Below are 14615 nucleotides of genomic sequence, written 5' to 3'. Positions count from 1 at the left end.
TGCTGAAGGCTACCTGACATATGTAGAAGGCTACCTAACATATGTAGAAGGCTACCTAACATATGTAGAAGGCTGAAGGCTACCTAACATATGCAGAAGGCTACCTAACATATGTAGAAGGCTGAAGGCTACCTGATGTATGTAGAAGGCTACCTGAAGTTTGTTGAAGGCTACCTGGCATATGTAGAAGGCTGAAGGCTACCTGACGTATGTTGAAGGCTACCTGATGTATGTAGAAGGCTACCTGATGTATGTAGAAGGTTACCTGAGGTATGTTGAAGGCTACCTGATGTATGTAGAAGGCTACCTGAGGTATGTAGAAGGCTACCTGACGTATGTAGAAGGCTACCTGACATATGTAGAAGGCTACCTAACATATGTAGAAGGCTGAAGGCTACCTGATGTATGTAGAAGGCTACCTGAGGTATGCTGAAGGCTACCTGACATATGTAGAAGGCTACCTAACATATGTAGAAGGCTACCTAACATATGTAGAAGGCTGAAGGCTACCTAACATATGCAGAAGGCTACCTAACATATGTAGAAGGCTACCTAACATATGTAGAAGGCTGAAGGCTACCTGATGTATGTAGAAGGCTACCTGACGTTTGTTGAAGGCTACCTGGCATATGTAGAAGGCTGAAGGCTACCTGACGTATGTAGAAGGCTACCTAACATATGTAGAAGGCTGAAGGCTACCTAACATATGCAGAAGGCTACCTAACATATGTAGAAGGCTGAAGGCTACCTGATGTATGTAGAAGGCTACCTGAAGTTTGTTGAAGGCTACCTGGCATATGTAGAAGGCTGAAGGCTACCTGACGTATGTTGAAGGCTACCTGATGTATGTAGAAGGTTACCTGAGGTATGTTGAAGGCTACCTGATGTATGTAGAAGGCTACCTGAGGTATGTAGAAGGCTACCTGACGTATGTAGAAGGCTACCTGACATATGTAGAAGGCTACCTAACATATGTAGAAGGCTGAAGGCTACCTGATGTATGTAGAAGGCTACCTGAGGTATGCTGAAGGCTACCTGACATATGTAGAAGGCTACCTAACATATGTAGAAGGCTACCTAACATATGTAGAAGGCTGAAGGCTACCTAACATATGCAGAAGGCTACCTAACATATGTAGAAGGCTACCTAACATATGTAGAAGGCTGAAGGCTACCTGATGTATGTAGAAGGCTACCTGACGTTTGTTGAAGGCTACCTGGCATATGTAGAAGGCTGAAGGCTACCTGACGTATGTAGAAGGCTACCTGAGGTATGTTGAAGGCTACCTGAGGTATGTTGAAGGCTACCTGAGGTATGTAGAAGGCTACCTGAGGTATGTTGAAGGCTACCTGACGTATGTTGAAGGCTGAAGGCTACCTGATGTATGTAGAAGGTTACCTGAGGTATGTTGAAGGCTACCTGATGTATGTTGTTAGTAGCCTATTCCCGACAGAAATCTCAGTCACCCCAATACGGAAGTTGGAAAACAAACGTCAACATCTGGCACACACACTGCACAGATGCACTCTGTCTTGCACTGTAACATTGGTATGATAGTGTAAACTGTTAAAGTAAGTGTCTTCGTGGAGGTTAAGTGACTTCTAAATCTATAACAGATCAATAGAGGATCCTGTGCCAGACATGATGTGTGTGTGTTTCTGTGTGGGTGTGTGTTTCTGTGTGTGTGTTTCTGTGTGTGTGTGTGTGTGTTTCTGTGTGTGTGTGTGTGTTTCTGTGTGTGTGTGTGTTTTTGTGTGTGTGTGTGTGTGTTTCTGTGTGTGTGTGTGTGTGTGTCAAGGCCTATAGTCCTGCTGATAACAATGGCTGTAAACATAGTGTGTCCTATCAGACGCAGCCTCGGTCAGATTCCTCTCCTTCTTCCCCTTTGTGTTAATGAACACATTCCATTGTGTGTTTGTGTGTGTATATTTGTGTGTGTGTGTGTCTTTACCACAGGAGGTTGGTGGCACCTTAATTGGGGAGGACGGGCTCGTGGTAATGGCTGGAGCAGAATCAGTGGAATGGTATCAAACACATGGTTTCCATGGTTTCCAGATGTTTGGTGACATTCCATTTGCTCCGTTCCGGCCATTATTATGAGCCGTCCTCCTCTCAGCAGCCTCCACTGGTCTTTACATAGCTGTGTATGTTGTACACAACCCTCCTTGCCATACAGTCTCAGTCAAAGCCTCTGTTTGTTTTGAACCTCCTCTGCCCTGTGTGTGTTTCTGCTGTTTTAGCATTCTTAACCTGTTTCTACTGGATTAGATTAGCAATGATGCTAATTGGGTTAGCTGGGCCCTGCTGAGCCGCAGTCCAGAGCCACAGTCCAGAGCCACAGTCCAGAGCCACAGTCCAGAGACACAGTCATTCCTTTTGATTGAGACGGAATGGCTTTCTCCTCTTCTGCCGTTCCCATGGCAACCAGCGTTCCATTTATCTCCAGTGTTCTGTAGCTTGAACACACAGAGTTGAATCTACTATAGTTTTGTGTGCTTGTGTTTGTGTTTGTGTGTGTATGTTTGTGTGTGTGTGTGTGTGTGTGTGTATGTATGTGTGTTTGTGTGTGTGTGTCAAGGACCATAGTCCTGCTGATAACAAAGGACACACTATGTTTACAGCCAATCAGACGCAGCCTCGATCAGATTCCTCTCCTTCTTCCCCTTGCTCCCTCTCTCAACAGCCCACCTGGAATTATTGTCCTCTGTCTTTCTTCTTGGAGCCGATTCCAAGAGAGAAAGGAGAAGAGGAGGAGAGGAGAGAGGAGGAGGGGAGTAGTCCAGTCCAGAGTTAGATATTTCTTTCTTCCTTGCCAGTGGGAGAGCTGCTCCAATCTCTCAGATCATCCTTCCCTCTCCTAGAGCAGCAGAGGGATATGGGTCACTGAGCTCAGCCGAGGGATGTGGTCCACTCTTGGTGTTGTGTGCAAGAGCTCTGAGTCCATCTTGTCTGACTGCCAGAGAGGAAACACACACACACACACACACACACACACACACACACACACACACACACACACACACACACACACACACACACACACACACACACACACACACACACACACACACACACACACACACACACACACACACACACTGTCGCCTGGCTGAGTTGTTCATGCAGATAATGACATTATATCTGTCCTCTGTGTGATATGCCTGTCTAGAGCGAGAGAGATGAGGAGAGAGAGAGTCTGTACATTCACTCTTTCATCCTCTCTTTCTCTCTGTAGTAACTGATTGAGAGTGGGAGAGAGTGAGATAGAGGGGGGGGGGGGGGGGGGGAGAATGTTCAGGTAGTTCTACAGTTCTAACTCTATAGGTTGTCCTGTCTCCCTGTAGAGACTGTTCAGGTAGTTCTACAGTTCTAACTCTATAGGTTGTCCTGTCTCCCTGTAGAGAATGTTCAGGTAGTTCTACAGTTCTAACTCTATAGGTTGTCCTGTCTCCCTGTAGAGACTGTTCAGGTAGTTCTACAGTTCTAACTCTATAGGTTGTCCTCTGTCTCCCTGTAGAGAATGTTCAGGTAGTTCTACAGTTCTAACTCTATAGGTTGTCCTCTGTCTCCCTGTAGAGAATGTTCAGGTAGTTCTACGGTTCCTCATTGTTTACCCCTCTCATCCACCATAGAGAATGTTCAGGTAGTTCTACAGTTCCTCATTGTTTACCCCTCTCATCCACCATAGAGAATGTCCCGGTGGAGCTGCGAGAGCCTCTGTACAGAGACAAGTATGAGCAGGAGCACCTCAAGCCCTCTGTCTCCCAGCTACTCCTGTCCCCTGAGCTGTACTGTAGGACCCAGGCCCTGCTCCACGGGGTCTCCCAGCCCGCTCCTCAGGGGCCCCCAGGGGACAACTCCGCACTTCTGCAGCTCCTCACCAAGAGGGGCCTGGAGCCCAGGGACCAGGATGTGGCCATCACAGAGGAAGACCTCAGCCACACGCCCATCAAGACGGTGTGTTACAGTGTGTGTGTGTGTGTTACAGTGTGTGTGTGTTACAGTGTGTGTGTGTGTTACAGTGTGTGTGTGTGTTACAGTGTGTGTGTGTGTGTTACAGTGTGTGTGTGTGTTACAGTGTGTGTTACAGTGTGTGAGTTACAGTGTCTGTGTGTGTGTGAGTTTGTGTGTTACAGTGTGTGTGTGTGTCAGTGTGTGTGTGAATGTGTGTTACAGTGTGTGTGAGTGTGTGTTACAGCGTGTGTGTGTGTGTGTTACAGTGTGTGTGTGTGTGTGTTACAGTGTGTGTGTGTTACAGTGTGTGTGTGTTACTGTGTGTGTGTGTTACTGTGTGTGTGTGTTACTGTATGTGTGTGTGTGTGTGTGTGTGTGTGTGTGTGTGTGTAACCCTAATGGTACTCCTATTGTTGATCCTTTGCTTTCTCATGATTGGCTCATGGTCTGCTTCTCTCTGTCTGATTGGTCTAGAGGGCCCACCTGGTCCTGATTGACTCGCTGATGTCACTGGCTGCCATGGAGACGGTGGGCAAGGTTAAGATGACTGCAGAGGCAGATAAAATGGGAGGCGGGGCTCCGTGGGAGAATGCCCTCCTCTTCTGGGTTAACCGGGTAAGACCAGAACACAACCAGAAAATGACCAGGTCATTCTAGAACACAACCAGGTCATTCTAGAACACAACCAGAAAATGACCAGGTCATTCTAGAACACAACCAGGTCATTCTAGAACACAACCAGGTAATTCTAGAACACAACCAGGTCATTCTAGAACACAACCAGAAAATGACCAGGTCATTCTAGAACACGACCAGGTCATTCTAGAACACAACCAGGTCATTCTAGAACACAACCAGGTCATTCTAGAACACAACCAGGTCATTCTAGAACACAACCAGAAAATGACCAGGTCATTCTAGAACACAACCAGGTCATTCTAGAACACAACCAGGTCATTCTAGAACACAACCAGGTCATTCTAGAACACAACCAGGTCATTCTAGAACACAACCAGGTCATTCTAGAACACAACCAGGTCATTAGGGCTGGGCGATATGGCAAATAAATTATCACGATATATATATAGATTTTTTTTTCATTCAGGAACAATAATTATCATGATATTAATCAAATAATGTTTTAAAGGTGCATATCTGCTTCAGAATCAAGCCTGCCTAAACACTGCTTCTTATTTATTGTCAGAAGTAGAACTCACAAATAACATTTTCACTTTTTTTTAAAGCTGTAAACCCTTACAAGTCATGAGCAGGAAATACAAAAATAAAAAAACAAATAGTGCAAGTCAATATGTATTATATCTGTTGAAGTTGGGGTCGTTGTTGTCTTTACAAGCCAGAAAGCCAAGTCAATATGTATTATAACTGTTGAAGTTGGGGTCGTTGTTGTCTTTACAAGCCAGAAAGCCAAGTCAATATGTATTATATCTGTTGAAGTTGGGGTAGTTGTTGTCTTTACAAGCCAGAAAGACAAGTCAATATGTATTATATCTGTTGAAGTTGGGGTCGTTGTTGTCTTTACAAGCCAGAAAGCCAAGTCAATATGTATTATAACTGTTGAAGTTGGGGTCGTTGTTGTCTTTACAAGCCAGAAAGCCAAGTCAATATGTATTATATCTGTTGAAGTTGGGGTCGTTGTTGTCTTTACAAGCCAGAAAGCCAAGTCAATATGTATTATATCTGTTGAAGTTGGGGTCGTTGTTGTCTTTACAAGCCAGAAAGCCAAGTCAATATGTATTATATCTGTTGAAGTTGGGGTCGTTGTTGTCTTTACAAGCCAGAAAGCCAAGTCAATATGTATTATATCTGTTGAAGTTGGGGTCGTTGTTGTCTTTACAAGCCAGAAAGCCAAGTCAATATGTATTATATCTGTTGAAGTTGGGGTCGTTGTTGTCTTTACAAGCCAGAAAGCCAAGTCAATATGTATTATAACTGTTGAAGTTGGGGTCGTTGTTGTCTTTACAAGCCAGAAAGCCAAGTCAATATGTATTATAACTGTTGAAGTTGGGGTCGTTGTTGTCTTTACAAGCCAGAAAGCCAAGTCAATATGTATTATATCTGTTGAAGTTGGGGTAGTTGTTGTCTTTACAAGCCAGAAAGCCAAGTCAATATGTATTATATCTGTTGAAGTTGGGGTCGTTGTTGTCTTTACAAGCCAGAAAGACAAGTCAATATGTATTATAACTGTTGAAGTTGGGGTCGTTGTTGTCTTTACAAGCCAGAAAGCCAAGTCAATATGTATTATATCTGTTGAAGTTGGGGTCGTTGTTGTCTTTACAAGCCAGAAAGACAAGTCAATATGTATTATAACTGTTGAAGTTGGGGTCGTTGTTGTCTTTACAAGCCAGAAAGCCAAGTCAATATGTATTATATCTGTTGAAGTTGGGGTCGTTGTTGTCTTTACAAGCCAGAAAGCCAAGTCAATATGTATTATATCTGTTGAAGTTGGGGTCGTTGTTGTCTTTACAAGCCAGAAAGCCAAGTCAATATGTATTATATCTGTTGAAGTTGGGGTCGTTGTTGTCTTTACAAGCCAGAAAGCCAAGTCAATATGTATTATATCTGTTGAAGTTGGGGTCGTTGTTGTCTTTACAAGCCAGAAAGCCAAGTCAATATGTATTATATCTGTTGAAGTTGGGGTCGTTGTTGTCTTTACAAGCCAGAAAGCCAAGTCAATATGTATTATAACTGTTGAAGTTGGGGTCGTTGTTGTCTTTACAAGCCAGAAAGCCAAGTCAATATGTATTATAACTGTTGAAGTTGGGGTCGTTGTTGTCTTTACAAGCCAGAAAGCCAAGTCAATATGTATTATATCTGTTGAAGTTGGGGTAGTTGTTGTCTTTACAAGCCAGAAAGCCAAGTCAATATGTATTATATCTGTTGAAGTTGGGGTCGTTGTTGTCTTTACAAGCCAGAAAGACAAGTCAATATGTATTATAACTGTTGAAGTTGGGGTCGTTGTTGTCTTTACAAGCCAGAAAGCCAAGTCAATATGTATTATATCTGTTGAAGTTGGGGTCGTTGTTGTCTTTACAAGCCAGAAAGACAAGTCAATATGTATTATAACTGTTGAAGTTGGGGTCGTTGTTGTCTTTACAAGCCAGAAAGCCAAGTCAATATGTATTATAACTGTTGAAGTTGGGGTCGTTGTTGTCTTTACAAGCCAGAAAGCCAAGTCAATATGTATTATATCTGTTGAAGTTGGGGTCGTTGTTGTCTTTACAAGCCAGAAAGCCAAGTCAATATGTATTATAACTGTTGAAGTTGGGGTCGTTGTTGTCTTTACAAGCCAGAAAGCCAAGTCAATATGTATTATATCTGTTGAAGTTGGGGTAGTTGTTGTCTTTACAAGCCAGAAAGCCAAGTCAATATGTATTATATCTGTTGAAGTTGGGGTCGTTGTTGTCTTTACAAGCCAGAAAGACAAGTCAATATGTATTATAACTGTTGAAGTTGGGGTCGTTGTTGTCTTTACAAGCCAGAAAGCCAAGTCAATATGTATTATATCTGTTGAAGTTGGGGTCGTTGTTGTCTTTACAAGCCAGAAAGACAAGTCAATATGTATTATAACTGTTGAAGTTGGGGTCGTTGTTGTCTTTACAAGCCAGAAAGCCAAGTCAATATGTATTATAACTGTTGAAGTTGGGGTCGTTGTTGTCTTTACAAGCCAGAAAGCCAAGTCAATATGTATTATAACTGTTGAAGTTGGGGTTGTTGTTGTCTTTACAAGCCAGAAAGCCAAGTCAATATGTATTATAACTGTTGAAGTTGGGGTCGTTGTTGTCTTTACAAGCCAGAAAGCCAAGTCAATATGTATTATATCTGTTGAAGTTGGGGTCGTTGTTGTCTTTACAAGCCAGAAAGCCAAGTCAATATGTATTATATCTGTTGAAGTTGGGGTCGTTGTTGTCTAACAAGCCAGAAAGCCAAGTCAATATGTATTATATCTGTTGAAGTTGGGGTCGTTGTTGTCTAACAAGCCAGAAAGCCAAGTCAATATGTATTATATCTGTTGAAGTTGGGGTCGTTGTTGTCTAACAAGCCAGAAAGCCAAGTCAATATGTATTATATCTGTTGAAGTTGGGGTCGTTGTTGTCTAACAAGCCAGAAAGCCAAGTCAATATGTATTATATCTGTTGAAGTTGGGGTCGTTGTTGTCTAACAAGCCAGAAAGCCAAGTCAATATGTATTATATCTGTTGAAGTTGGGGTCGTTGTTGTCTAACAAGCCAGAAAGCCAAGTCAATATGTATTATATCTGTTGAAGTTGGGGTCGTTGTTGTCTAACAAGCCAGAAAGACAAGTCAATATGTATTATATCTGTTGAAGTTGGGGTCGTTGTTGTCTAACAAGCCAGAAAGCCAAGTCAATATGTATTATATCTGTTGAAGTTGGGGTAGTTGTTGTCTTTACAAGCCAGAAAGCCAAGTCAATATGTATTATATCTGTTGAAGTTGGGGTCGTTGTTGTCTAACAAGCCAGAAAGCCAAGTCAATATGTATTATATCTGTTGAAGTTGGGGTAGTTGTTGTCTTTACAAGCCAGAAAGCCAAGTCAATATGTATTATATCTGTTGAAGTTGGGGTCGTTGTTGTCTTTACAAGCCAGAAAGACAAGTCAATATGTATTATATCTGTTGAAGTTGGGGTCGTTGTTGTCTAACAAGCCAGAAAGACAAGTCAATATGTATTATATCTGTTGAAGTTGGGGTTGTTGTTGTCTTTACAAGCCAGAAAGCCAAGTCAATATGTATTATAACTGTTGAAGTTGGGGTCGTTGTTGTCTTTACAAGCCAGAAAGACAAGTCAATATGTATTATAACTGTTGAAGTTGGGGTAGTTGTTGTCTTTACAAGCCAGAAAGCCAAGTCAATATGTATTATATCTGTTGAAGTTGGGGTAGTTGTTGTCTTATAAGCCAGAAAGCCAAGTCAATATGTATTATATCTGTTGAAGTTGGGGTCGTTGTTGTCTTACAAGCCAGAAAGACAAGTCAATATGTATTATATCTGTTGAAGTTGGGGTAGTTGTTGTCTTTATAAGCCAGAAAGCCAAGTCAATATGTATTATAACTGTTGAAGTTGGGGTCGTTGTTGTCTTTACAAGCCAGAAAGCCAAGTCAATATGTATTATAACTGTTGAAGTTGGGGTCGTTGTTGTCTTTACAAGCCAGAAAGCCAAGTCAATATGTATTATATCTGTTGAAGTTGGGGTCGTTGTTGTCTTACAAGCCAGAAAGACAAGTCAATATGTATTATATCTGTTGAAGTTGGGGTAGTTGTTGTCTTACAAGCCAGAAAGACAAGTCAATATGTATTATATCTGTTGAAGTTGGGGTAGTTGTTGTCTTTATAAGCCAGAAAGCCAAGTCAATATGTATTATAACTGTTGAAGTTGGGGTCGTTGTTGTCTTTACAAGCCAGAAAGCCAAGTCAATATGTATTATAACTGTTGAAGTTGGGGTCGTTGTTGTCTTTACAAGCCAGAAAGCCAAGTCAATATGTATTATATCTGTTGAAGTTGGGGTCGTTGTTGTCTTTACAAGCCAGAAAGACAAGTCAATATGTATTATATCTGTTGAAGTTGGGGTCGTTGTTGTCTAACAAGCCAGAAAGCCAAGTCAATATGTATTATATCTGTTGAAGTTGGGGTCGTTGTTGTCTTTACAAGCCAGAAAGACAAGTCAATATGTATTATATCTGTTGAAGTTGGGGTCGTTGTTGTCTAACAAGCCAGAAAGACAAGTCAATATGTATTATATCTGTTGAAGTTGGGGTTGTTGTTGTCTTTACAAGCCAGAAAGCCAAGTCAATATGTATTATAACTGTTGAAGTTGGGGTCGTTGTTGTCTTTACAAGCCAGAAAGACAAGTCAATATGTATTATAACTGTTGAAGTTGGGGTAGTTGTTGTCTTTACAAGCCAGAAAGCCAAGTCAATATGTATTATATCTGTTGAAGTTGGGGTAGTTGTTGTCTTATAAGCCAGAAAGCCAAGTCAATATGTATTATATCTGTTGAAGTTGGGGTCGTTGTTGTCTTACAAGCCAGAAAGACAAGTCAATATGTATTATATCTGTTGAAGTTGGGGTAGTTGTTGTCTTTATAAGCCAGAAAGCCAAGTCAATATGTATTATAACTGTTGAAGTTGGGGTCGTTGTTGTCTTTACAAGCCAGAAAGCCAAGTCAATATGTATTATAACTGTTGAAGTTGGGGTCGTTGTTGTCTTTACAAGCCAGAAAGCCAAGTCAATATGTATTATATCTGTTGAAGTTGGGGTCGTTGTTGTCTTACAAGCCAGAAAGACAAGTCAATATGTATTATATCTGTTGAAGTTGGGGTAGTTGTTGTCTTTATAAGCCAGAAAGCCAAGTCAATATGTATTATAACTGTTGAAGTTGGGGTCGTTGTTGTCTTTACAAGCCAGAAAGCCAAGTCAATATGTATTATAACTGTTGAAGTTGGGGTCGTTGTTGTCTTTACAAGCCAGAAAGCCAAGTCAATATGTATTATAACTGTTGAAGTTGGGGTTGTTGTTGTCTTTACAAGCCAGAAAGCCAAGTCAATATGTATTATAACTGTTGAAGTTGGGGTCGTTGTTGTCTTTACAAGCCAGAAAGCCAAGTCAATATGTATTATAACTGTTGAAGTTGGGGTAGTTGTTGTCTTTACAAGCCAGAAAGCCAAGTCAATATGTATTATAACTGTTGAAGTTGGGGTCGTTGTTGTCTAACAAGCCAGAAAGCCAAGTCAATATGTATTATAACTGTTGAAGTTGGGGTAGTTGTTGTCTTTACAAGCCAGAAAGCCAAGTCAATATGTATTATAACTGTTGAAGTTGGGGTAGTTGTTGTCTTTACAAGCCAGAAAGCCAAGTCAATATGTATTATATCTGTTGAAGTTGGGGTAGTTGTTGTCTTTACAAGCCAGAAAGCCAAGTCAATATGTATTATATCTGTTGAAGTTGGGGTCGTTGTTGTCTTTACAAGCCAGAAAGCCAAGTCAATATGTATTATATCTGTTGAAGTTGGGGTCGTTGTTGTCTTTACAAGCCAGAAAGACAAGTCAATATGTATTATAACTGTTGAAGTTGGGGTAGTTGTTGTCTTTACAAGCCAGAAAGCCAAGTCAATATGTATTATATCTGTTGAAGTTGGGGTCGTTGTTGTCTTTACAAGCCAGAAAGCCAAGTCAATATGTATTATAACTGTTGAAGTTGGGGTCGTTGTTGTCTTTACAAGCCAGAAAGCCAAGTCAATATGTATTATATCTGTTGAAGTTGGGGTCGTTGTTGTCTTTACAAGCCAGAAAGCCAAGTCAATATGTATTATAACTGTTGAAGTTGGGGTCGTTGTTGTCTTTACAAGCCAGAAAGCCAAGTCAATATGTATTATATCTGTTGAAGTTGGGGTAGTTGTTGTCTTTACAAGCCAGAAAGCCAAGTCAATATGTATTATATCTGTTGAAGTTGGGGTAGTTGTTGTCTTACAAGCCAGAAAGCCAAGTCAATATGTATTATATCTGTTGAAGTTGGGGTCGTTGTTGTCTAACAAGCCAGAAAGCCAAGTCAATATGTATTATATCTGTTGAAGTTGGGGTCGTTGTTGTCTAACAAGCCAGAAAGCCAAGTCAATATGTATTATATCTGTTGAAGTTGGGGTAGTTGTTGTCTTTACAAGCCAGAAAGCCAAGTCAATATGTATTATATCTGTTGAAGTTGGGGTCGTTGTTGTCTAACAAGCCAGAAAGCCAAGTCAATATGTATTATATCTGTTGAAGTTGGGGTCGTTGTTGTCTTTACAAGCCAGAAAGCCAAGTCAATATGTATTATATCTGTTGAAGTTGGGGTCGTTGTTGTCTAACAAGCCAGAAAGCCAAGTCAATATGTATTATATCTGTTGAAGTTGGGGTCGTTGTTGTCTAACAAGCCAGAAAGCCAAGTCAATATGTATTATATCTGTTGAAGTTGGGGTCGTTGTTGTCTTTATAAGCCAGAAAGCCAAGTCAATATGTATTATATCTGTTGAAGTTGGGGTAGTTGTTGTCTTTACAAGCCAGAAAGCCAAGTCAATATGTATTATATCTGTTGAAGTTGGGGTCGTTGTTGTCTAACAAGCCAGAAAGCCAAGTCAATATGTATTATATCTGTTGAAGTTGGGGTCGTTGTTGTCTAACAAGCCAGAAAGCCAAGTCAATATGTATTATATCTGTTGAAGTTGGGGTCGTTGTTGTCTTTATAAGCCAGAAAGCCAAGTCAATATGTATTATATCTGTTGAAGTTGGGGTCGTTGTTGTCTAACAAGCCAGAAAGACAAGTCAATATGTATTATATCTGTTGAAGTTGGGGTCGTTGTTGTCTAACAAGCCAGAAAGCCAAGTCAATATGTATTATATCTGTTGAAGTTGGGGTCGTTGTTGTCTTTACAAGCCAGAAAGACAAGTCAATATGTATTATATCTGTTGAAGTTGGGGTAGTTGTTGTCTTTACAAGCCAGAAAGCCAAGTCAATATGTATTATATCTGTTGAAGTTGGGGTCGTTGTTGTCTTTACAAGCCAGAAAGCCAAGTCAATATGTATTATATCTGTTGAAGTTGGGGTTGTTGTTGTCTTTACAAGCCAGAAAGCCAAGTCAATACGTATTATATCTGTTGAAGTTGGGGTCGTTGTTGTCTTTACAAGCCAGAAAGACAAGTCAATATGTATTATAACTGTTGAAGTTGGGGTAGTTGTTGTCTAACAAGCCAGAAAGCCAAGTCAATATGTATTATATCTGTTGAAGTTGGAGTCGTTGTTGTCTTTACAAGCCAGAAAGCCAAGTCAATATGTATTATATCTGTTGAAGTTGGGGTTGTTGTTGTCTTTACAAGCCAGAAAGCCAAGTCAATATGTATTATATCTGTTGAAGTTGGGGTCGTTGTTGTCTTTACAAGCCAGAAAGACAAGTCTGTCTACGGTCTCTGGCTTTAAAGCTGCCCTATGGCAGGTCACTATGTTGCCACCTGTCTACAGTCTCTGGTTTTAAAGCTGCCCTATGGCAGGTCACTATGTTGCCACCTGTGCTAAGAACACCCTCTGAGGGGGAGCTGGTCCCAGGAATGCACAGGTAGCGCTGTGCCAGGTGGCTGATCTTCCACCAGTCCAGTGGATTTACTGTCAGCATCAGGAGACTGAAGGTAGCAGCTGAGTTCCTTGTCTACCAGCTGGATTTCACTAAGACCTGTGGTGGTGGAGAATGGCTTTTTAAAAAAACGACCCAGTGACTTTTCTCTTTTTAGCTGTCAGTTGTGGTGAAGAAGCTGGGTTTTCATGTCCCTCATTGACCATCTGAGACAGCTCTTTAAACTCAAACTCCCTGCATGTTCCAAAGAGTGATTTTGCTTCAGGTGGTGAAAAGGTTTGTGGTATTACCAGACTTGGTAGCCACCCGTCTACGGCACAATCTGCACCCAACATTGCTCTGCTCTTTGTCGGACTTCTAAAAGCCAAACCACTTCCAGGTGAATCTGCTCCTGCTCCTTCTCCACGGCTATTACTGCCTCTTTTTTCACCTACATCACTCATTTGTCCTGGTTAATAGTGGCGACTCCATCACTCCAGGTGCTAAGTGGTGTTTAGTGGGCGTGTACCTCTCCACGTGCACATTGTCACTTCTCCGCACGTTCCTCCTGCGTCACAGAGGGGACTGCTGGACCTAATTATTCTATATCGACGTTATCGAAAATGTATCTAAACGTTTTGATATCGTTATTGAGGGAAGTAATTACCTCAATTTTTATTTATATTGATTTATCTCCCAGCCCTACAGGTCATTCTAGAACAAGACCAGAAGAACAACCAGAACGCTCTAGATCAGAAACAGGTCATTTTAGAACATCAATAGGTCTTTATAGAACCCCAGAACACGACCAGGTCATTCTAGAACACGACCAGAACACAACCAGAATGTTCTAGATCACAACCAGGTCATTCTAGAACACGACCAGAACACGACCAGAACGTTCTAGATCACAACCAGGTCATTTTAGAACACGACCAGAACACAACCAGAACGTTCTAGATCACAACCACGTCATTCTAGAACACGACCAGAACGTTCTAGATCACAACCAGGTCATTCTAGAACACGTATGTCCAAGGCATTCTAGAACACAACCTGGTCATTCTAGATTAGGACCATAGTACTGTGGACATGTGATTGTCTCTAACTGTCTGTCTCTCTCTGCAGTTGAATCAGAAGTTGAGAGAGAGCACTGAGGATGAGGAGGTCCCAACCTGCACAGACCCACAGCCTGTTCAACCAACAGTTAGTACATACACACACACGCACACACACATGCATAAACACACACACATACGTAAACACACACATACACACACACACATACATAAACACACACACATACATAAACACACACATACACACACACATACACACATACATACACACACACATACACACGTCAATAAATACACACACACACACATGCAAGCATTTCTAAACATCAAAATAAGACTGCTACTAAAGACTAAACTGCTGTGTCCCTAAAGTTTTTATCACTTCTACTGCTCTCTCTCTCTCTCTCTCTCTCTCTCTCTCTCTCTTTTATCTCTCTCTTCTCTCTCTCTCTCTCTCTCTCTCTCTTT

General features: G+C 41.3%; 1 protein-coding gene across 1 annotated transcript in view; it reads left to right on the top strand.

Moving 5' to 3' along the window:
* Nucleotides 1-14615, top strand: part of LOC139424325 (calmodulin-regulated spectrin-associated protein 3-like) — a 44383-nt gene that overhangs the window by 3612 nt on the left and 26156 nt on the right. Inside the window, exons 2-4 of the mRNA XM_071176040.1 lie at nucleotides 3690-3958; nucleotides 4430-4570; nucleotides 14197-14274. Coding sequence (XP_071032141.1) covers nucleotides 3690-3958; nucleotides 4430-4570; nucleotides 14197-14274 — 488 coding nt within the window. The remainder of the gene's footprint in view (nucleotides 1-3689; nucleotides 3959-4429; nucleotides 4571-14196; nucleotides 14275-14615) is intronic.

The sequence above is a fragment of the Oncorhynchus clarkii genome, chromosome 13 (assembly GCF_045791955.1).
Source record: "Oncorhynchus clarkii lewisi isolate Uvic-CL-2024 chromosome 13, UVic_Ocla_1.0, whole genome shotgun sequence".
In the NCBI taxonomy this organism is placed as follows: domain Eukaryota; kingdom Metazoa; phylum Chordata; class Actinopteri; order Salmoniformes; family Salmonidae; genus Oncorhynchus; species Oncorhynchus clarkii.
This window is presented reverse-complemented; position numbering and strand designations above follow the sequence as displayed.